Source organism: Erythrolamprus reginae, chromosome 2 (genome assembly GCF_031021105.1).
Source record: "Erythrolamprus reginae isolate rEryReg1 chromosome 2, rEryReg1.hap1, whole genome shotgun sequence".
Classification (NCBI taxonomy): domain Eukaryota; kingdom Metazoa; phylum Chordata; class Lepidosauria; order Squamata; family Dipsadidae; genus Erythrolamprus; species Erythrolamprus reginae.
This window is the reverse complement of record NC_091951.1, coordinates 329,072,771-329,096,607: the sequence shown is the minus strand read 5'-3', so window position 1 is coordinate 329,096,607 and position 23,837 is coordinate 329,072,771. Positions and strand designations below refer to the sequence as shown.

General features: G+C 43.2%; 1 protein-coding gene across 1 annotated transcript; it reads left to right on the top strand.

Annotated features, from left to right (window-relative positions):
* Positions 1 to 3,125: 3,125 nt before the first annotated feature.
* Positions 3,126 to 22,894, top strand: FBXO4 (F-box protein 4). Its single transcript, XM_070736388.1, has 7 exons — positions 3,126 to 3,549; positions 6,525 to 6,760; positions 9,504 to 9,724; positions 14,039 to 14,111; positions 17,670 to 17,836; positions 20,646 to 20,821; positions 22,772 to 22,894. The coding sequence occupies exons 1-7, from the start codon at positions 3,352 to 3,354 to the stop codon at positions 22,847 to 22,849; spliced, it is 1,149 nt and encodes a 382-aa protein (XP_070592489.1). The 5' UTR covers positions 3,126 to 3,351; the 3' UTR covers positions 22,850 to 22,894.
* The last annotated feature ends 943 nt before the right edge of the window (positions 22,895 to 23,837 follow it).

Below are 23,837 nucleotides of genomic sequence, written 5' to 3'. Positions count from 1 at the left end.
ATTGTTATATCTATCACAGGGAAGGCCTGCCGTCTTCGACGCTACTGGTGCGCCCTTTGAGGCCATCGCGCGCGCCTCCAGTAGATGGGTGCACGCCCATCGGTGTGAGATTTTGCTTCTGCGCATGCGCACCAAGCAAAGTCTTGTGTGAGGACATGCACGCGAGTGAGATTTCTGCGATTCGTGCTGATATTTTTGCTTCCGCAAAAATCACTGAAAACTCGCTCGTGCGAACATCCTCACACAAGATTTCTTTTGCTGCGCATGCACAGAAGCGAAATCTCACAAGGGGTGCACATGCACGCATCAAGGGCATGTAGCTGCCCACGTATCCCCAAAATCGCTACCGGAACAAATTACTACAAATTACTCTGGAATAATTTCAGAAGGGTTACAGCAGTGTTTCCCAACCTTGGCAACTTGAAGATATTTGGACTTCAACTCCCAGAATTCCCCAGCCAGCAAATGCTGGCTGGGGAATTCTGGGAGTTGAAGTCCAGATATCTTCAAATTGCCAAGGTTGGGAAACACTGGGTTAGAGGGTAATGATCGATTTCATGCAGGAGGCACCTATGAATTGTAGATGGCCCCTCCAAGCTGCATTTCAAGAAATTCCTGGGATTTTTATAAGGGTTGGGGAAAACTGCCAATTACTTGTGTTGCAATTTTCTGCCTAATTTGGAGAGTAAAAAGTTTGCTTAAAGCAGTGTCACTTTTTTGAGAAAAGAAACGAATGTCAGAACATGGGGAGAACTGAAAATGTGGCCGTTAAGCAAACTTTGTCTCATTAAACAGATCAATTGGTATTTTTTTGCCAGAAACTGGAAGTGTCAGAAACCAGCAAAAATATTGCAACCATGGTCATGTGATCATGGCATGCTGCAAACAGCCATAAAGGTGAGCTGATTGCCAAGTGCCCAAATGACCACAGGAGATGGGACAGCTATGTGTGGCCAGGGTAACTTTGAATCATTATTAAGCAACCAGTTGTAAATCAAGGATTACCTGCAGTTGTGAAGTGGTAATAAAGCGGTTCAGGGGTGCTTGAAACCTTGATGGGTTTTCCCCCAGGGGGCAGGCTGCTAAGATTTGTCTACATATGATAGAGCAGGAGCCTTTTTTAGGGTTATGCAAAGCTCCCAAAAGACATAGCTTGCAATGGATGGTAGCACAAGGTGACTCTAGTGATAAAAATGGCCGTTTCCTTGAGAAGCTTATTGGGCTGTTTCAAAAACTAACCCCGGCCGTCTGAATAAGGATGCACAGCCATAGAGCTTTGCTGATAGCCCCACCACAAAGTTTGAAAGCTGACTTTCAAAGCAGCAGTGCCAAACTTCCATAAACACTTGAATGCTGAACATTTCAAGGATTTGCTTTGCTTCGCTTGTACTAATGGGGTCTGTCCTGCCCTCCTAGCTCTATCAAATTACCAAGAGATTCCTCATGAGCTCAGCCTTCACTTCCCATGGCAGGATGAAACCATGTCATAATCCAGGAGTACATTACCTGCAGGGTCCCAGTATTCTTTGATGCTTCTAGGTATACGAACTCCTTTTGCATTGCTTTGCCCTATTTTTCTCAGACGTCTTTTCCATGGTTTTAAAAGGATGCATCACCTTAAACAGCGCTGTTTAATGACATTTTTAGAACTAGAGATGACTCTGAACAAGGTATTAATCACCCAAGACTTCTCATTCAGGGGAGAATTACACGGAATGATATATCTTTCTGGCTAAAATGGAAAGAAAGAAATCTTCAGACCGCCTTCCGCCGTACACCTCCCAGCGACCGATAAGAGCTCAGAGCCGGCCTTCTCCAGGTCCCGTCAGCAAAACAATGTCAACTGATGGGCCCATGGGGAAGGACCTTCTCTGTGAGGGCTCCAACCCTATGGAACCAACTGCCTCTGGAGATTCGCACGCTTCCCACCTTACCAGCCTTCCATAAACCATGAAGACCTGGCTCTTCCAGCAGGCCTGGAACCGTTGAGCGAATGAAACCTAGATTGGCTAGGATTGAGAGTGAATGGTATGATTGGGGTCCTTGTTAATGTTTTTATGCTGTTTTATACATTGTTTTAATTTATTGGAAGCCGCCCAAAGTCCTCCAGGAGTGTATAGCATCTAACATTAATTAATTAATAACCAGCTGACTAGCTACCTGCAAATTCTCTATTCTATTCTCTATTCTATTCCTCGGAAGAACAGCTAGCTAGCTAACTAACTAAATAAATAAACAAAATAAAATATATATATTTCAGTATTTGGAGGGTTTTTTCCACATTTTGTTTGGTGGATTAGAAGACTTCAGTAAATTGAAATATAAAGAAATATTCCACGAAAAGTGGCCAATGTCCAAGAACTGGTAAAAGGGCTGAAACTAATACAGCATTTTGCTCTTCTAAAAAAAAAATCCTCAGTAACATTCAAGAAGCACAAATACTTTGGATCTATTTCTTTACACAGCTTTACTTTGAAAACTACTGTAGACCCATAAACCAGAGGCTGAGCATCATTTAAATCAGGGGTCTCCAACCTTGGCAACACAACAACACGAGAGCACACAATAGATTTAAACTTAATATTAACCGCTCCAAACTTGACTAAAAAATATGACTTCAGTAACTGAGTTGTCGAATCGTGGAACTCATTACCGGACTCCATAGTGTCATCCCCCAACCCCCAACAATTTACCCTTAGATCATCTATGGTTGACCTATCCAGATTCCTAAGAGGTCAGTAAGGGGCAAGTACAAGTGCACTAGCGTGCCTTCCGTCCCCTATCCTATTGCTCTCCTATATCTCCTATACCTTTCTTCTATTCCTATATCTCTTCTTCTATTCTTTCATTGATGTTCTATTACTATATCTTCTATTCTTTCTTAGATATATTTTACTATGAGTATCTCCTCTATAACCTTCATCATGTATTTTACTATATGTGTCTGTATATATTAAAACCCTCATTGTGTATTGGACAAAATAAATAAATAAAATAAAACTTTTCAGACTTGTGGACTTCAACTCCCAGAGGTCCTCAACCAGCTTTGCTGGCTGAGGAACTCTGGGAGTTGTAGTCCACAAGTCTTAAAAGTCGCCAAGGGTGGGAGAACTCCTGCTTTAGGCGGGGCAATCGCGGCAGAAGGCGGGGCGCCCACAATGAGAAGCGAATTGACCGATCAAACCACAACATTGCCACCTGCGGATAAAACAACCGGCTAGGAGAGAAAGGCGCTAGGCTGTCTCCATCGGTCCGGACCGCTAAGTCCACCGGCCCTTAGCCAAAGCCGCCGTGCGGCGTTCCGGGAGCCGAAAGCAACCCCGCTTTATCTTGACGAAGCAAAACCAGCCGATGTCCGCGAACGCCGGCGGGGACTGGCGCGCCTTGCAATGCGCGCTGCGCAACAGCCTCCAGTACTTTCGCGACAAGTGGGCGCAACGGACGGGGCTGCGGGGAAACGCCGACCGCGCCCCGAAGGAACAAGAGGAAAACTCGAAGGAGACAGCAGGGATGGACGCGAGCCCGCCGGGCGGCCTGGAAACCCTGCCGGTAAATGAACTCGCCCAATGCCAGCACAAAAACTCCAACGCGGCTGCTTCCTGTAATGTTAGGAAAGGGATTTGTTTTTACGCTTTTTTTCCGCGACGCGCCTTTTCATTGGCCGTGAGGCTTAGGGGTGGGTTCCCGATCCAACCAATCTCACTCTTGCAGAGTCAGTGGACGACTCCAGTCCAGTACTGTATAAAGCTCCATTCACAAAAAGACTTGTTGGGCTGAAGGGAAGGTTTTCCTTCGGAGGCAAAGCGGCGGGAGGATGCGGGGAATGAATATTAAGAGATTGTTTTCCAGCGGATGTTTGCTCTCCAGATGAAGTCAAATAAGGCACCCTGTGTAGCATCTCGGATCTTCATGTCCCCAAAATACACTGCTCAAAAAAAATAAAGGGAACACTTAAACAACAGAATATAACTCCAAGTAAATCAAACATCTGTGAAATAAAATTTAGGATTGTAAATCAAACACTGATTGACAATCAATTTCATTTTGTTGTCAGCGCATTCAACTTTGTACAGAACCAAGCATTCAATGAGAATATTTCATTCATTCAGATCGGGGATGTGCTATTTGAGTGTTCGCTTTATTTTATTTTTTTGAGCAGTGTATTTGCTTATTTGTACCCGGACTATCATGAAGTGTTGTACCTTAGGATTCTTGAACATATCTTTTCTTTTTATGTACACTGAGAACATATTTATTTATTTATTTTATTTGTTTTGTCAAGAATATATTGGTGGTATACAAAGATATAACAATGTTTATATACATGATACTAGTAAGAGAGAAACATTAGGACGGGACGGAAGGCACACTAGTGCACTTATTCATGCCCCTTACTGACCTCTTATGAATCGGGAGAGGTCAAGAGAGGAGAGACTAAAGGTAAAGTTTTGGAGGTTAGGTGATGATATTACAGAGTCTGGTAGTGAGTTCCATGCATCAACTACTTGGTTACTAAAGTCATATTTCCTGCAGCTGAGTTTAGAGCAGTTTACTTGGTGCATATGCGCCAAGACAAATTCCTTGTGTGTCCCATCACACTTGGTCAATAAAATTCTATTTGTATTCTATTCTATTTATTTATTTATTTTGTCAAGTATGTATTGATGATGTACACCATTCTCTATTCTAGTCTCTATTCTATATTCTGTTCTATATTCTGTTCTATATTCTATTTGTTTGTTTGTTTTGTCAAATACATATTGGCGGTATACAAAGATATAATAATGTTTATATACATGATACTAGTAAAAAAGAAACATTAGGACAGAAGATGGAAGACACACTGGTGCACTTATGTTCGCCCTTACTGACCTCTTAGGAATCGGGAGAGGTCAACAGTGGATTATCTAAGGCAGCGTTTCCCAACCGGTGTGCCGCGGCGAGAGGCGGCGGAGGAGAGTGGGCGGATCGGGTGGGCAATGGGGCAGGGCGGAGAAGCCAGGGGCGCGTTTGGCCGGAGGCACCTACTGCCGCACCTCCCTGCCCCTGCCTCCCCACGGTGCCTCCGGCCAAACGCGCCCCTGGCTTCTCCTCCCTGCCCCATTGCCCGCCCGATCCGCCCACTCTCCTCCGCCGCCGCCTCCTGCCTTGGGGCGAGCAATCCAGGAGTCCGGGACTGTGTGGCTTTGCGCCATGAAGAGAAAACGGCCGACTTTTCCCTGCTGCCGTTTTCTCTTCATGGCGCAAAGCCACACAGTCCCGGACTCCCGGATCGCTCGCTTCTCCGGTCAGCAAAGCCATCTGCCCAGGAAAGCGCCGCGCTGGCCGGAGAAGCGAGCGATCCGGGAGTCCAGGACTGTGTGACTTTCGGCCGGGCTAACGGGAGGCGGCGCGAGGCCGGGCACTGGGGACGTCTGGGAGGGCGAGGAGGCTGATGGCTGCTGCGCACTCCACTCTCTCTCCGGCTCTCTCTCGCTCTTTCTTTTTCTCTCTGTTGCTGGCGTGGTGAACGAGAGAGAAAGAGAGAGAGAGAAAAAGGAGGGGAGAGAGAATGAGAGAAAGAAAGCAAGAGAAAGAGAGGGAAAGAAAGCAAGAGAGAGAGAGAAAGAAAGGGGGGAAGGAGGGAGAGGGAAAGACATAGAGGGAGGGAAGGAGGGAGAGAGAAAGAGCAAAAGAGAGTGGAAGAAAGAAAGAAAGAGGGATGGAGAGAAAGAAGGGAAGGAAGGAAGAGACAGAAAGAGGGAGGGAGAAATAGAGTGAAATGGAAGAAGAGATTTTTTTTTGTCCAAAATTTTCTTTAGCCCCCCCCCCCCCCCCCGCCCGCCCCCTTCAGTGTTCCCCAGAATTTTGAAAACATGAATAATGTGCCGCGGCTCAAAAAAGGTTGGGAAACACTGATCTAAGGGTAAAGGTTTGGAGGTTAGGTGATTCTATTCTACTATATTCTATTCTATATTCTATTTTATTCTATATTATATTACATTCTATATTCTATTTTATTCTATATTATATTACATTCTATATTCTATTCTATTCTATTTTATTCTATATTATATTCTATTCTATATTCTATTCTATATTTTATTCTACTCTATATTCTATTCTATATTCTTTTCTATTCTATTCTATATTATTCTATATTTTATTCTATTTTGCATTCTATTCCATATTCCATATTCTATTCTCTATATTCTATATTCTATTCTATATTCTATTTTGTTCTATATCCTCTTCTATATTCTATTCTAAAAAATGAAGAAGTTGATGATTTCCTACGATAACGCTGGAGAAAAACTGCTGGAGAAAAACCACAAACCTTTTGTAGCTTTTGGTGAAAAAACCTGAAAACCCCAATTTTTCTCCCACAGTTCTCAAAACCTGAAAATGTTAACAGGCACTGCTTTTGTCTTGTAAATAGGAGAGCGATTTTTCTTGCAGTTACAGGTTCTTATTTTTTTTAAAAAAAAATCAAACTTATTTTTGGGGGGCTCAGCTAAACTGCGTTTTTATTTTTTCATTTACAGATAAATTTGCAATTATACATTATGTCCTTTCTCACACCAAAAGAGTTGCTTTATCTGGGAAGCACCAACTGCTATTGGAGAATAACGGTCCAAGATCCCTTGATTTGGAGATATTTCCTCGTGAGGGATCTTCCTTCTTGGAATTCCATAGATTGGGAATCCTTCCCAGATGCAAAGATATTTAGCCAGCCTTTTGTGGAGCTAGATAGTATTTGCTCATGCAGTTTCATGAAAGCGTAAGTATTTGATCATCTAATGATGAAAAGTAAAGTAACAAATTAATTCCATGCATATTTACTCCAAAATAAAATCCATTTGATTTAATGAAGCAAAGCTTTGCTCGATGCTTTTCAGCAGTGATGGGCACCTACGGGAACGATCAGGAATGCAATAAGCCATGCCCACAGTGTGGTAGTAAAAATTTTTGTAGCCCATCGCTGCTTTACAGGCTTTCATTTTCAAGTTAGTTATGTAGTATGGAAAATCCTTGACTTACAGCCATTTATTTAGCAACTATTTGCAACCTTCCCAGGAGGCTTTGGGCAAACAAAGGGGAAAACTGGATTCTCTTTCAAATCATGATTAACTTAACAATTGCAGTAATTCACGTAATTACTAAGATTAGGCACAGCTCACTAACCACCTTGCTTAGCAATAGAATTCCTGTTTCAGTGATGGACGTAAATTGGAGAATACCTGCATGTAACATAGCACATATTTGGTATCATTTGTCTTTATACAACTATATTATATTATGACAACTATACTGTATTACACTATGATAATTTCCAGTGGTGTGATAGAAAATTGCATTATACCACACTTCGTAGTTTTTTTCTAACCAATTCTTCCAACCACCCCACTTAACCCCCAGGGACATCAATTTATTTATTTGTTTGTTTGTTTGTTCATTTCATTTCTACACTGCTCATCTCACCTCAGTGACTCTAGATCAGGGGTGTCAAACACAAGGCCTGTGGGCCAAATCCAACCCCCCGGCCGTCCTCAAATACCTAAGGGGCTGGCCCCTATGGTTTTGGCCCAATCTTCCCAGTGTGAAGAGGAAACATGGAGCCTGTGTGGCTTTGGCCCAGTCTACCCAGTGCAACGAGGAAACGTGCCATCAATTTGGGGAGTGGTGTCAAGCTGGTCATGCCCACCCAATCAGCCATGCCCAATGAGTGTCCCCAAGCTGGCCACAGTGATAGGCTGTAGCCAGTGTGGTCTGGTGCCCCATCCCAGTAGGAAATTCTAGGATGCGTGCGCAGCAGTGCAACCCGATGCGTGCATGCATGCCCCCACACGAGATTTGGCTTCTGTGCATGCGCAGTAACCGAAATCTCACGTGAGGGCACTCACGTGAGCGAGATTTCGGTGATTTTTCCTGTTTTTTTGCTTATGCGTGTTCTGTCGGGCTCTCTGGTAGAATCCTCCCAAAAATTCACAGGTACAAATTTCAGACACACACACGTTTGAAAATTCAAAACAATGTTCTTTATAATGAAAAGTCACTTAAACTAAGCCCTCCTTTGGTATAGCAAAGAGCACTCGTCTCCAAACAAACTGGTAATTTATTCAAGTCCCTTATCAGTTCTGTGATACTTAGCTTGCAGCTGGGAGGCAATTCAAAGTCCTTCTTTCACAAAGTGAAACACACTTTGCTCTGGTTTAGTTTCAGAGCAGGGAAAAATCAGCACACAAAAAGTCAGTCAGTAAAGCAGTCATGAAACACAATGATCAGATAATCCTCCACAATGGCCAAACCCACAGGCTGCTATTTATAGCAGCCTCACTAGTTACCACAGCCCCACCCAACCACAGGTGGCCTCATTTTCTTTGATAATAATCTCTCAGTTGTTTTTGCCTATGCATCGCTCTCGGCATGCGTGGCTGTATCATTAACTCTTGTTCTGAATCCAAGGAGGAGCTAGATAATTGATCTCCTTCTGAGCTGTCTGCCACACTCTCCTCCTCCTTGTCACTCATGTCTTCTTGGTCAGAGGAGCCTTCATCTTCAGATTCCACCGGGGGCAAACCAGGCCTGCAGCATGTGGATGTCTCCCCCACATCCACAGTCCTTGGGGCAGGAGCTGGGCCAGAGCTCCTGGGCAGGAGCTGGGCCACAACAATGCGTAGAAGCAAAAATATCAGCAAAAATTGCCAAAATCTCATGCACGTATCCTTGTGCAAGATTTCACTTGGTGCACATGCGCAAAAGCCAAATCTCACACCGATGGACCCATGTGCTCCATCAGATGCACGCGTGGCCATGACGGCCTTGGAGAGCGCACCAATAGCGCCAAAGATGAGCAGTCACACCCACTCAGTTGGGGCCCCAACCACAGCCCTAGTGCTGCCCTCAATGAAATTGAGTTTGATACCCCTGCTCTAGATTCTTATATGAGAAGCTGCTAAGGAAGAAAGTATAATAGAGTAGCACAGCATGTTTATTTTTTATTATTATTTTAAAAATGATTTTTATTATGTTACAAAGATTAAAAAAGAAGAGCAAGTATCTATTGTTTTACATCGTTATTTCGGAACATAAACATAATTATATAATTCTTGTGCTTAATTTCTAAGTTCTTTATGTACATATTTCATATTGTTTCAAAACGTAGTCATCATTATATCATCATAAAAATTAAATTCAAAAATTTCTATATAAATACTTTGTACACTACTGCCCTTCACTGCCCCTGTCCCCCTCTTTGAACTGTTTTGTAACAGTTCCAAATTTCTTTTGATTATTGGTATGCGGCCGCGGTTCTAAAAAAACATTTCTGTCATACATTCTATCTAAAATCAGTTTGGATTGATCTTGGTATCAAGTTATTTAATAATTTTCAGAACGTACTGTTTATTCACTATCATTACTGTCTTTATGTATCTTCTAATTTTAATTTTAATTTTTTCTCTTTCTTCCATGTTTATTGGGCATTGCAACCAACGCTGATTGCTTTTTTTTTTTAAATGCAGGTATGAAAAATGCTACTCCTTCCATAAAAGTGTTTTGAAACCCAGTGGGAGTACACATAGCACCTTGTTTTCTTTTGTACAGTCACTGACCACAATGACAGAAACTTGTTTTGCTATGTTTGGGCCTGGTTTGGAAGATTTGGATCAATCGTTGGTATGCAAAATAATGACAAGTTCACACATTCTGCCGCTGGCTGGCATTCCTTCTAGACAAATACCGGGTAATGTAGTTTCCTTTTTCCTTTTTGTTTTATAAACTTTGGGGGACTATAAATTTGAATAAAACTAACAAGAACTAATATTAAGAATGAAAGAAAAAAATAAGGACAAAATTGCAAAAGCCAAAGAAAAGGGGTGGTGGTGAAGAAATGACTTCCCGTTATTAATACAATGTAAATTTATTTTCAATTTTTATTCATTTAGTAAATATATAGCATTATTTTTGATTTTTATTGATTTGGTAAACGTACAGTATGTGCCGCCTTGCTTAGAAGTGATTCTAGGCAACGTATAATCATAAAAACAAGCTAAAACATTAAAATAATAAATAATGTTAAAATTGGTTTAATATTAGCACGATGGAAAGGAAGGAAACATGATGCATCCAGGAAGGAGATAGGATCCTATCTCAACCTGCTAATCATCTCCAGGATAACATATCCCCATTGCAGATCCAGGCAAGTTGGCAGAACCAAATCTTTAGGTCTTTTAGAAGGTCAAAAGGATGGGTGCAGATCTAGGAGGACACAGTGAACCAAAGGGCAGAACCATGGCAGAAAAGGTTTTGCTGTGTTAGCAAAAACTTCAGAAGAGAAGGATTTAGGGGTAGTGATTTCTGACAGTCTCAAAATGGGTGAGCAGTGTGGTCGGGCAGTAGGAAAAGCAAGTAGGATGCTTGGCTGCATAGCTAGAGGTATAACAAGCAGGAAGAGGGAGATTGTGATCCCCTTATATAGAGCGCTGGTGAGACCACATTTGGAGTACTATGTTCAGTTCTGGAGACCTCACCTAGAAAAAGATATTGACAAAATTGAACGGGTCCAAAGATGGGCTACAAGAATGGTGGAAGGTCTTAAGCATAAAACGTATCAGGAAAGACTTAATGAACTCTATCTGTATAGTCTGGAGGACAGGAGGAAAAGGGGGGACATGATCGAAACATTTAACTATGTTAAAGGGTTAAATAAGGTTCAGGAGGGAAGTGTTTTTAATAGGAAAGTGAACACAAGAACAAGGGGACACAATCTGAAGTTAGTTGGGGGAAAGATCAAAAGCAACATGAGAAAATATTATTTCACTGAAAGAGTAGTAGATCCTTGGAACAAACTTCCAGCAGACGTGGTTGGTAAATCCACAGTAACTGAATTTAAACATGCCTGGGATAAACATATATCCATCCTAAGATAAAATACAGGAAATAGTATAAGGGCAGACTAGATGGACCATGAGGTCTTTTTCTGCCGTCAGTCTTCTATGTTTCTATGTTTCTAAGGTTCTTCTCCTGGAATCCACCAGTTGGAATTCCTTGACTAATGGGATTTGTGATGGCGCAGTGGTTAAAATGCACTATTGCAGGCTAACTCTGCCAACTGCCAGCAGTCCTATTCACACCAGCTCATAGTTGACTCAACCTTCCATCCATCGGTAAAATGAGGATCCAGATTATTGGGTTTCTGACTCTGTAAATCTCTTAGAGAGGGCTGTAACACACTATGAATCTATATATAAATCTAAGCCAGTGGTTCTCAACTCTTCTAATGCTGCGACCCCTTCATACAGTTCCTCATGTTGTGGTGACCCCCAACCATAAGTCTAGCGCCAATTCTCCCAACAGAGTTTTAAGCTGATTGGCAGGAAGGTCAAACGGAGAGCCCCACAGTAAATGCCTGATTGGTCACATTGTAAAAATATGTTCCAAGGCACCGGAATAGAAGCTTTAGTTTATAACAACATGGGAAATTTGTCTTTTCCCATGGTCATAGGTGACCCCTGTGAAACAGTCATTCAATACCCAAAGGGGTTCCAACCCCCAGGTTGAGAACCACTGATCTAAGTGCTATTGTTATTGCTATCCACAACATGCCATTCTTCCAGTGCAAATGGGGCAGGCCAATCCAATTTGGAGCAATGTAGTTCCTCAGATAGCCTGGCCCCATGCCATGCAATTAATCTCTTGCTATATTATTAGAATACGGTTTACATTTTTTCAATAATCCAGACTTTATTTAATGACATTTTAGTCTCATAGGATTTAATAACATAGACATCTCTGAGGCTCAAAATGCTGCTTGTTCAAAAGAAAGTGCAAATAAGTGTAATTTTTAAATATTGTGAGAAAGGGTGCCAAGTGACAAATTGTATTTATGTGTTAATTTAGAAAATGTCTGGCACAGAAAATCCGGAGTCAGGATCAGAGGTAGTATTCAGCCGATTCTGACCGGTTCTTGCGAATTGGTAGCAGAAATTTTGAGTAGTTTGGAGAAGCGGCAAATGCTACCTCTGTCTGGCCATGCCCCCATCTATTCGCTGCCTCCCGAATCCCAACTGATTGGCTGGGGCTTCTTTTGTTGCCCTACACAGTAGAATGGAGGTGGGAAGCAGGTTGGTATGGTGAGCAGGGAATGGGGATTTTGCAATGACCTTCCCTTGAAGTGGGATGGAATTGGAGATTTTGCAGAATCCTTCCCCCAGGAGTGAGGAGGAAATAGAGATTTTACGGTATTCTTCCCCTGGATTGGGGATAGAATGGAAATTTTACAATATCCTTCCCCTGCCATACTGCCCAAGCCATGCCCACCAAGCCATGCCATGCCCAGCAAGCCACTTCCACAGAACTGTAGTAAAAAATTGGAATACCACCACTGGTCAGTGTTCTGGTTTCTGGTAGAAATTTAGTAATTACAAATAACTCTCATTAAATGCATCATTTCTCCATTTATTTCTCTGATCTCCTGGACTTCAACACATTCCAGACATCAATCGGTCCGTTATCTCTCTCTTAGCCGCATTTCTCACATTCCTTTTCCTGTTTCACTTAGACAAGATTTATTTCCTAATTACATAGCTTTAAAAAGACAGCAGCACTGACTAAATACAATACAAAATACTTTGGCTTATTTTAGCGTGGCGAAATCACCTCCATATTTCTTTTCAGCAATGTTGAAACTCCACCCTTCTTCTCCACTAGCCCCCTGACGTGCCAATTACCTCACTACAATATTTAACCCATTCCTCTCCTTAATATCTTCTTCCAGACCTTTGCTCTCTATGTTTCTGAATCCTGAATTTAGGATTAACCCAGCGATTCTCCCTCACTAGATCCTGAACTCATAGCCCCATCCTGTGGCTGGCCTCCCACCTGTTCTACTTCCTGTAACCCCGGGGCCCCCACTACTTCATAAACACTATCTGAATCCGAATCCTCAATATCTTCATCATCCTCCAACTGATCAGGAGTATGTACAACAGTCAGGATAGAGTTCAAAAACAGTATGAGTGTATTTCATGCAATCTATACATAAGAATCTGATCTACTAATGGTCAAGGCATATTGGTGCAAGATAAGAGTCAACAAACTCCAAGAAGGGGCTGGACTTAAGTCTCTTAAAAAGGGTGTAGTGACTCCAAACTGATGATGCATTTCACCCCTTCCTCAGGTTCAGCCAGGTCATCTACAGAAAATGCTACAAACTCTTTGATTTTATCCATTAGATCCCAGCAGTAACCCAAATCTTCCATGAAACATTTGTACCCATTTCAGACTATGTATCTAGTGTCAGTTTAGTATGAGAAAAGAAGTTAAAGTTAGTTACTTACTTACTTACTTACTTACTTACTTACTTACTTACTTACTTACTCATTCATTCATTCATTCGATTTTTATGCTGCCCTTCTCCTTAGACTCAGGGCGGCTTACAACATATTAGCAATAGCACTTTTTAACAGAGCCAGCCTATTGCCCCCACAATCCGGGTCCTCATACTTACAATAAATCTTACTTACAATTTTCAGGTCAATTTAATAGTAAGAGGAAATGCAGCAAATCTTCCTCAACCAAAGCGTGGGCATTTCTCTGTAGATTTTTAAACATTTAATGATCGAACATTTTTAATCATCTCATCTAATCAATTATATTAACTACGATTCACAGCTGGGAAGCATTTTCAGGCATCCAGAAATATTATTATTATTATTTATTGCATTTGTATGCCGCCCCTCTCCGCAGACTCGGGGCGGCTAACAACAGTGGTAAAACAACATGAACAATACAATTAATAAAAACAACTAAAAAACCCTTACTATAAAAACCAAACATACACGCAAACATAACATGCATAACTTGTAATAGCCTAGGGGGGAAGGATAACTTAACTCCCCCATGCCTGGCGACAAAGGTGGGTCTTAAGTAATTTGCGAAAGACAAGGAGGGTGGGGGCCGTTCTAATCTTTCATTTGTATGAACCTGAATACATTCTTCATTAAAAACAGATGTTCTAATTTATCCACTGTGTCTCTTTTTCTTTTTCCTTTAATAGGAATAGGTTCTGGAGTCTCATTTCATTTGAATGGCGAGAACTTTAACATTCAGACACTGTATTCAAAAACTAGGTAAGATTTTATTGTGCTTGTTCTGAGGTAAAGATAATTTCCAAAAATTGTTTTTGAGTTCTTGATTTGAACAATCTTTCAACAACCAAGCTGAGAGAGTACTTTGAGCTCTGTAGTCTAATCCTGAGCCATAGATACTTTCTTCTTTTGAAAAAAATTATTTGCCTGGGACAGTTTTTTAAAATAACATTCTTAGATATAATCCTTTGCTGGAATTAAGGGTCATATCATCATATTTTTCAAACAAATTTTCCAATGGACAAGGTAATTATTTAGTAGTACATCGGATAGCCTTGAAGAGACCACATTGTTTTTTCAGCATCAGTGATTTTGAATCTTATGGGCTGAGCATGTTAAAAATTCAGAAAATGTGTATCTTGATTCTACTAGGGTGAGGGTGTCTCTCTCACACACACACAGTGGGGAGAGAAGGAGAGGGAAAGAGAACAAAAACAGAGAAACATCATAACAAAGAGTCATGTTAATTTATTTAAATTTCTTACTGAATAAATAAATTAAAACTTACAGACAAATAAATATTTTTCAGAATGCCTATCCAAGGCAGTTCCAAGTTATTTGAAGACTGAATGCTTTGAAGATGCTCTTGTGTGGCCTTGCTGCCTCCAGAACAGCAAGAAAGTACACCCCATTCTCATATGCCTTTTGGAAGCTCCAGAGGAGGCCCTGTCTCATAACTTCCAGAGAGACCAGAGTCCTGGCATGTCACCAAAAATGACATTGCATGTTAGCTATGACACACATGTCATAGGTTTGCCATCACTGTTCAAAACCATTTGTCATCAGATCATTTAAATCAATAGAATAGAATTCTTTATTGGCCAAGTATGATTGGAAACACAAGGAATTTGTCTTTGGTACATATGCTCTCAGTATATCTAAAAGAAAATAGACATTTTTCAAGAATCATGAGGTACAGCACTTAATGATTGTCATAGGGGTCAAATGAGCAATCAGGAAACAATCAATATTAATAGAAATCTTAAGGATACAAGCAGCAAGTTAGAGTCATACAGTCATAAGTGGGAGGAAATGGGTGATAGGAATGATGAGAAAAAACTAGTAGTAATAGTTTTGCAGACTTAGTAGTAATAGTAATGCAGACTTAGTAAATAGTTTGACAGTGTTGAGGGAATTATTTGTTTAGCAGAGTTTATTTATTTTTATTTATTTATTTATTCATTTGTCCAATACACAATACATATGGAAGAGAATAGACATGAAGGAAAAGGGGGGACATGATCGAAACATTTAAATATGTTAAAGGGTTAAATAAGGTTCAGGAGGGAAGTGTTTTTAATAGGAAAGTGAACACAAGAACAAGGGGACACAATCTGAAGTTAGTTGGGGGAAAGATCAAAAGCAACGTGAGAAAATATTATTTCACTGAAAGAGTAGTAGATCCTTGGAACAAACTTCCAGCAGACGTGGTTGGTAAATCCACAGTAACTGAATTTAAACATGCCTGGGATAAACATATATCCATTGTAAGATAAAATACAGGAAATAGTATAAGGGCAGACTAGATGGACCATGAGGTCTTTTTCTGCCGTCAGTCTTCTATGTTTCTATATATAAAGATAATATGTAAAAATAGAGGAGAAGATATATGAAAGGAAGAAAATATATATGATATATGAGATAAAGGAAAGACAATTGGACAGAGGACGAAAGGCACACTAGTGCACTTATATACACCCCTTACTGGCCTCTTAGGAACCTGGAGAGGTCAATTGTGGATAGTCTAAGGGAGAAATGTTGGGGGTTAGGGGTTGACACTATTGAGTCCGGTAATGAGTGTGGCGTTTGGGAAAAAACTGTTCTTGTGTCTTGGTGTGCAATGCTCTATAGCAACGTTTTGAGGGTAGGAGTTGAAGCAGTTTATATCCAGGATGCGAGGGGTCAGTATTTATTTATTTATTTATTTATTTATTTATTTATTTATTTATTTATTTATTTATTTATTTATTTATTTATTTATTTGTTTATTTATATTTGTATGCCGCCCCTCTCCGCAGACTCGGGGCGGCTCACAACAAAGTGAAAAAACAATCTACAACAAATCTAAATTACTGTTTAAAAATATTTATATATTTATATATTTTTTCACGGCCTTCTTTTTGACTCATGCAGTATACAGTATATCAAGGCTGTAAAGCTAGGGTAGAACGGGGATGAGATTCATTCAAAGATTACTTGGTGACTTTTGCTCCCCACCCTCCCCAACTGTGATCAATTTGTAGTAAATTAAAATTAATGAGTTTTATGACTAAGGGCCAGATTGATGTTGTGATTGGCACTATGCTAGAAACTGGGAAACCACAAAGCCTTCGGAATGAAGCCATCTGGGTTACTTTGGACCAGTCATTCTCTCTCAGATCTAAGAAGAAGTAAATGGCAATCCACTTCTGAAAATGTACCAATAAAACGGCATGGATTAATCCAAACAGTCACCAAGAAACAACACTCTAAGACATACACACCACATTAGTTTGCTACAGGTTCGCGGGCACACATAGAAACCTCCAGGGTGAGTTTTATTTATTTATTTTATTTATTGTTAGAGTTGAAAGGGACCATGCAGGTCATCAAGTTCAACCCCCTGCCTGAGCAGGAATCCTAGAGCACCCCAGCCAACTGGCAGTCCAATCTCCTCTTGAAAGTGTCCAGAGTTGGGGAGGCAGGTTGTTCCACTGGTTGATCGCTCTGACCGTCAGGAAGTTCTCCCTTACTTCTAGGTTGAATCTCTCCTTGGTCATCTTCCAGCCGTTGTTCCTCGTTCGGCCCTCTGGTGCTCTGGAGAATAGAGTGACACTCTCCTCTCTGTGGCAACCCCTCATATATCTGTATACAGCTATCATGTCCCCTCTGGCCCTCCTTTTCTCAAGGCTGTCCATGCCCAGTTCCCGCAATCTCTCTTCGTAAGTTTTGGTTTCAAGTCCCCTAATCATTTTGGTGGCTCTTTTCTGCACCTTCTCCAGAGTTTCAATGTCTCTTTTGAAGTGTGGTGACCAGAACTGGATGCAGTACTCCAGATGTGGTCTGACCAGGGCGTAGTAGAGTGGTATTAATACTTCCCTGGTCTTGGAGTGTATCCCTCTGTTGATGCAGCTTAGGATGGTGTTGGTTTTTTTGGCCGCTGCTGCACATTGGTGGCTCATGTTTAGTTGATTATCCACCAAGACTCCAAGATCTCTTTCGCAGTTACTGCTACTGTGGGGTTTTTCTCAGGCTGTATGTCCGTCTAGGTTTTTTTTTTACCAAGGTGAAGGACTTTGCACTTGTCGACACCCTCCTGCTGCTACCAGTTCTAAGAACCGGTCCAAATTAGAAGAAACTTGAAAATGTGTTGTTAATGCTGGATATGTTTATTTTCCATGTTGATCAAGCTCATCTCTCTTCTCCTCCCACCTCCAGCTATAGAGACCCCTGATACATTCCATAAGACCCACATCTGGCCACAAATCCCAAAAGAACTTGTGCAACCCTGCTTTACTTTTTCCCAGAGTCTTTGAAATAATTAGTGTCTTTTTCCCCCAGAAAAGAAAGGCAAAGAGACAAAGCAGATACAAATTCGATCAATAAGATGTTCTACGAAGTGTGCAACGTGGATGGGACAACACGATATGAGCTAATAGAACATGTTCAGAATCTGTGCAAGTTAGTTGATGGATTCATCTACGTTGCAGATGCTGAGGACCATAAAAGTAAGAGTTTTTGAATGATTTGTTTATTTATTTATTTTGTCCAATACACAATGAGGGTTTTAGTGGGTATACAGTGATCTCTCGATTAGCGCGGGGGTTACGTTCCAAGACCTCCCGCGCTAACCGATTTCCGCGTTATACTGGATGCGGAAGTAAAACCACCATCTGCGCATGTGCGCCATTTTTTTTCATGGCCGCACATGCGCAGATGGTGGAGTTTGCGTGTGGGCGGCGGGGAAGACCAAGGGAAGATTCCTTCAGCCGCCCAACAGCTGATCTGCTCCGCAGCGCGGAAGCAGCGAGGAGCCGAAGATGGGGTAAAGGCAAAGGGGAAACCCCATCTTCGGCTCCTCGCTGCTGCCGCGCTGCGGAGCGGATCAGGTGTTGGGCGGCTGAAGGAACCTTCCCTTGGTCTTCCCGCCAGATCACTTGCCGCTTGCCGCTTGCCAGTCCACGCCCCCCTGGATGAGCGGCCCCGCATGGCCCCAGCGCCGGACTCCGTTGCCGAACGCCGAAACCGGAAGGGGCGAGGTGGGGGAGAACGGGAGGCTCAGCATTCCGTCAGTCGCAGCGCTGGCTGTCAACTTTTCTTTTTAGCACTGGGGAGGCAAGTCAGCTCCTGCCCAGTTTTAAAAAGAAAAGTTGACAGCCAGCGCTGCGGCTGACGGAATGCTGAGCCTCCCGTTCTCCCCCACCTCGCCCCTTCCGGTTTCGGCGGTTTCGCAGCGCTGGCTGTCAACTTTTCTTTTTAGCACTGGGGAGGCAAGTCAGCTCCTGCCCAGTTTTAAAAAGAAAAGTTGACAGCCAGCGCTGCGGCTGACGGAATGCTGAGCCTCCCGTTCTCCCCCACCTCGCCCCTTCCGGTTTCGGCGGTTTCGCAGCGCTGGCTGTCAACTTTTCTTTTTAGCACTGGGGAGGCAAGTCAGCTCCTGCCCAGTTTTAAAAAGAAAAGTTGACAGCCAGCGCTGCGGCTGACGGAATGCTGAGCCTCCCGTTCTCCCCCACCTCGCCCCTTCCGGTTTCGGCGGTTTCGCAGCGCTGGCTGTCAACTTTTCTTTTTAGCACTGGGGAGGCAAGTCAGCTCCTGCCCAGTTTTAAAAAGAAAAGTTGACAGCCAGCGCTGCGGCTGACGGAATGCTGAGCCTCCCGTTCTCCCCCACCTCGCCCCTTCCGGTTTCGGCGGTTTCGTAGCGCTGGCTGTCAACTTTTCTTTTTAGCACTGGGGAGGCAAGTCAGCTCCTGCCCAGTTTTAAAAAGAAAAGTTGACAGCCAGCGATTGTTCCGCTGCCGCCAGCATGGCCTGGCTGGCAGCGGAAGATGTAACCTTCGCAACCTCGGAGAGCTTCCTGGGCATGAAAGCTCACGAAAACCAGGAAGCTCTCTGAGGTTGCGAAGGAGCCCACGATCACTCGGCTGCAAGCGGGAGGAAGGCGAATCCCACGGGGCTGGGCTCGGTTATCCCCTCGGCTCCCCTCCTACCAGCCCCGCCGCGGAAGGCTCCATTCTGTTCCCTGAATGGAGACCGCCGGCCGCTCAATCGGGTGGCAGGAAAGCGAATGTCACGGGGCTGGGCTCGGCTCCCCCAGCCCCGCCGCGGAACGCTCCATTCTGTTCCCTGCCGGCCCGATTGAGCGGCCCGCGGTCTCCATTCAGGGAACAGAATGGAGCCTTCCGCGGCGGGGCTGGTAGGAGGGGAGCCGGGGGGATAACCGAGCCCAGACCCGTGGGATTCGCCTTCCTCCCGCTTGCAGCCGAGTGATCGTGGGCTCCTTCGCAACCTCAGAGAGCTTCCTGGTTTTCGTGAGCTTTCATGCCCAGGAAGCTCTCCGAGGTTGCGAAGGAGCCCAGGATCACTCGGCTGCCGGCGGCAGGAAAACGAATGTCACGGGGCTGGGCTCGTCTCCCCCCCCATAGCAGCCCCGCCGCGGAACGCTCCATTCTGTTCCCTGCCGGCCCGATTGAGCGGCCGGCGGTCTCCATTCAGGGAACAGAATGGAGCCTTCCGCGGCGGGGCTGGGGGAGCCGAGCCCAGCCCCGTGACATTCGCTTTCCTGCAGCCGAGTGATCCTGGGCTCCTTCGCAACCTCGGAGAGCTTCCTGGGCATGAAAGCTCACGAAAACCAGGAAGCTCTCTGAGGTTGCGAAGGAGCCCACGATCACTCGGCTGCGGGTGGCAGGAAAGCGAATGTCACGGGGCTGGGCTTGGCTCCCCCAGCCCCGCCGCGGAAGGCTCCATTCTGTTCCCTGCCGGCCCGATTGAGCGGCCGGCGGTCTCCATTCAGGGAACAGAATAAAAAAAAATTTATTTTTTAATATTTTATTTTTTTAAATAATATTTTTTGAAAAACCGCGTTGCAGCGTTTCACGCTAATCGAGAACGCGCAAGTCGAGGGACCACTGTATATCTATATACACATAGTAAAATACATGATGAAGATTATAGAGAAGATACTCATAGTAAAACATATCTAAGAAATAATAGAAAAGAAGGTATAGTAATAGAACATATCAATGAAAGAATAGAAGAAGAGATATAGGAATAGAAGAAGGGTATAGGAGATATAGGAGAGCAATAGGACAGGGGACGGAAGGCACTCTAGTGCACTTGTACTCGCCCCTTACTGACCTCTTAGGAATCTGGATAGGTCAACCGTAGATAATCTAAGGGTAAAGTGTTGGGGGTTTGGGGATGACACTATGGAGTCCGGTAATGAGTTTCACGCTTCGACAAGAATGCTGGCATTCTTCAAAGGATAATGTTTAAGCTGCATCAGGCAGAGGTGATTGAAGCAACCATCTCTCTTTGCAGGACACAACCGCCAAATTGAATTTACTCGGATGTCAGCAATGCTTAATCCCATACTTGGGCCTCCGACCAGACCTCTATTGATTTTGTCTTGCATTTCATGTGCTTCAAAAGAAAGGATTCCTTGTGTTTACCTGGCACAACAGCTGCAACTAAACCTGCTGGACCAACCATGGATGGTACTTTAATTTTTTTGAAGCTATATAACTTATCTAAGCATATATTACAGGAACACATACACATTGTCAGAGTAGTTTATATAGCTCAAGGTAAAAATATAGTCCTGCACTCAAGCCTATTATCTAAAGATATAACAGATAAAGAAAGAAGATGGATGGATGGATGGATGGATGGATGGATGGATGGATGCAGTGAAGGGCTGCAAATAATTTTACTACCACTGTGGGCATGGCTTATTTTGTGGGTGTGGCTTGCCTGCCATGTGACCAGGTGGGAGTGGCTTGACGACCATGTGACTTGGGGTGGCTTAAAGGTCATGTGACTGGCTTAAAGGTGGCCAACTTGATGTCACTCACATCAAGGGTTAGGGTTAGAGTGCCTGGCCTCTCCTCACCTCAAAGAGATACAATTTCCCTATCTATTTACTATTACTGAACATCCAAAATATACTATTTAATTCTATAACATATAGAACATACATATTATACACAAGCACACAAAAATATACATTATCTACTATATAAACTGTATGTGTACGTACACACACACATGCATGCACAGCTCTTGTAACACATTCAACCTCATTCACTGTGATAGGAAAAACATATCCAGAGCCCAGAAGGGAAAAAAAGAAAAAAATTCAAAATTTTTCTACTAATTCTGTGTATCTGACCAAAATTTTTCTACCGGTTCTGTGTACCTGACCGTACATGTAGGAGTCCATCATGGATGGATGGATGGATGGAGAAGGAGGAGAAAGAAAAATCTATCAAATACAATGATACCTTGTCTTACAAACTTAATTGGTTCCAGGACGATGTTCGTAAGGTGAAAAGTTTGTAAGACGAAACAATATTTCCCATAGGAATCAATGGAAAAGTGATTAATGCGTGCAAGCCCAAAATTCACCCCTTTTGCCAGCCGAAGTGCCCGTTTTTGCGCTGCTGGGATTTCCCTGAGGCTCCCCTCCACGGGAAACCCTACCTCCGGACTTCCGCGTTTTTGCAATGCTGCAGGGGAATCCCAGCAGGAGAATCCCAGCGTAGCAAAAACAGGCGCTTCGCTGGCAACGGAAGTCCGGAAGTGGGGTTTCCCAGCGATGCTGCGATTTCACTGAGGCTTCCCTCGCTGGGAAACCCCACCTCCGGACTTCCGTTGCCAGCGAAGCGCCCGTTTTTGCGATGCTGGGATTCCCCTGCTGGGATTCCCCTGCAGCATCGCAAAAACGCGGGAGTCCGGAGGTAGGGTTTCCCATGAAGGGGAGCCTCAGGGGAATCCCAGCAGCGCAAAAACGGATGCTTTGCTGGCAACGGAAGGTCCAGAGGTGGGGTTTCCCAACGAGGGGAGCCTTCATCTGGCAACGGAAGTCCGGAGGCGGGGCATCCCAGTGGTGCCGGCAGGTTCATAAGATAAAAATAGTTCAGAAGAAGAGGCAAAAAAAATCTTAAACCCCAGGTTCGTATCTCGAAAACTTCGTATGACGAGGGATTCGTAAGACGAGGTATCACTGTACCAGTTTTTAAATTGATACTGAATATAATGAATGGCTAGTGCTGAACATATTCAAATGATCTGAAGCAGCTGCTCTTAAGTGATTAATGAAAAGAGCCGAGAGCTCAGCTTCATTTTGCTTTGTTCTCCATCTCTTATTCAACCAGATGGAATGGCTTCTGCTACTTCATTTGTCAATTTTAAAGCATATTTTCCTGCACTGTCGCCAACTTTGCATTACATAATTGATTGTCAGTAGGTTAAGAAGGCATATTTCCCACATTCACGTGATTAAATAATGTCAGTTTTGTGACTGTTACAAGATGTGGTTAGCAACGGCCACAGAATTTGAGGGTCAATGGGATTATTAAAACATTTTTTAAAAAATTATTTGAGGGCAATGTAAATTGCACAATAATTGTTTCAGTTTTGGATCTGTCTTTTTCTGGGTTTTACAGGTTCAGGACACTGAAGCTGACACACTGGTGGGACTATTGGATGGAATTCAGTGGCTTCTGGAACATGTCAAACATTAAAATCCATTATATTCAAGTCAATTCTAATAAAAATTATCTGCCTTACATGGCCAAGTATGATGAGAGTGTCATTTATCTCAGTTAGTTAGAGTTGGGAAACCTTCCTCAAGATTTAATGGAGAAATGGAAATGAAGAAAGAAGATTATGTAATGAGAGATGTAATTCCTTTACATGTAGTCTTCAACTTATGGCTGAAATTGAGCCCCGGAATTATTGCTAGCTAATCAACCTTTTCCACACAAGCATTTCTTTATGTAAGGAAGCCCATAACAGTAATTCCTATTCAATCTTCAATTTTCCATAGTGCAAAGCATGGGTGGGGTCTTGCCAGTTCAGACCGGTTCTACAGAACTAGTAGCAGGATTTTTTCCCCGTTCGTCGAACTGGCTCTCTTGTCAAGAAGGGGAAGATAAAAAATCAGACAGTTCACATGAATATATGTTGTGGTTAGCTCTGGCCCAGCTCCTGCCCCAAGGACTGTGGGTGTGGGGGAGACATCCACATGCTGCAGGCCTGTTTTGGCCCCGGTGGAATCTGCTGATGAAGGCTCCTCTGACCAAGAAGACATGAGTGACGGAGGAGGAAAGTGGGGCAGACAGCTCAGAAGGAGATCAATTATCTAGCTCCTCCTTGGATTCAGAACAAGAGTTAATGATACAGCCACGCATAGGCAACAACAACTGAGAGATTATTATCAAAGAAAATGAGGCCACCTGTGGTTGGGTGGGGCTGTGGTAATTAGTGAGGCTGCTATAAATAGCAGTCTGTGGGTTTGGCCATTGTGGAGGATTATCTGATTGTTGTGTTTTGTGACTGCTTTACTGACTTTGACCTTTTGTGTGCTGATTTTTCCCCGCTTTGAAACTAAACCAGAGCAAAGTGTGTTTCACTTTGTGAAAGAGGAAGGACTGTGAATTGCCTCACAGCTGCAAGCTAAGTGTCACAGAACTGATAAGGGACTTGTACAAATTACCAGTTTGTTTGGAG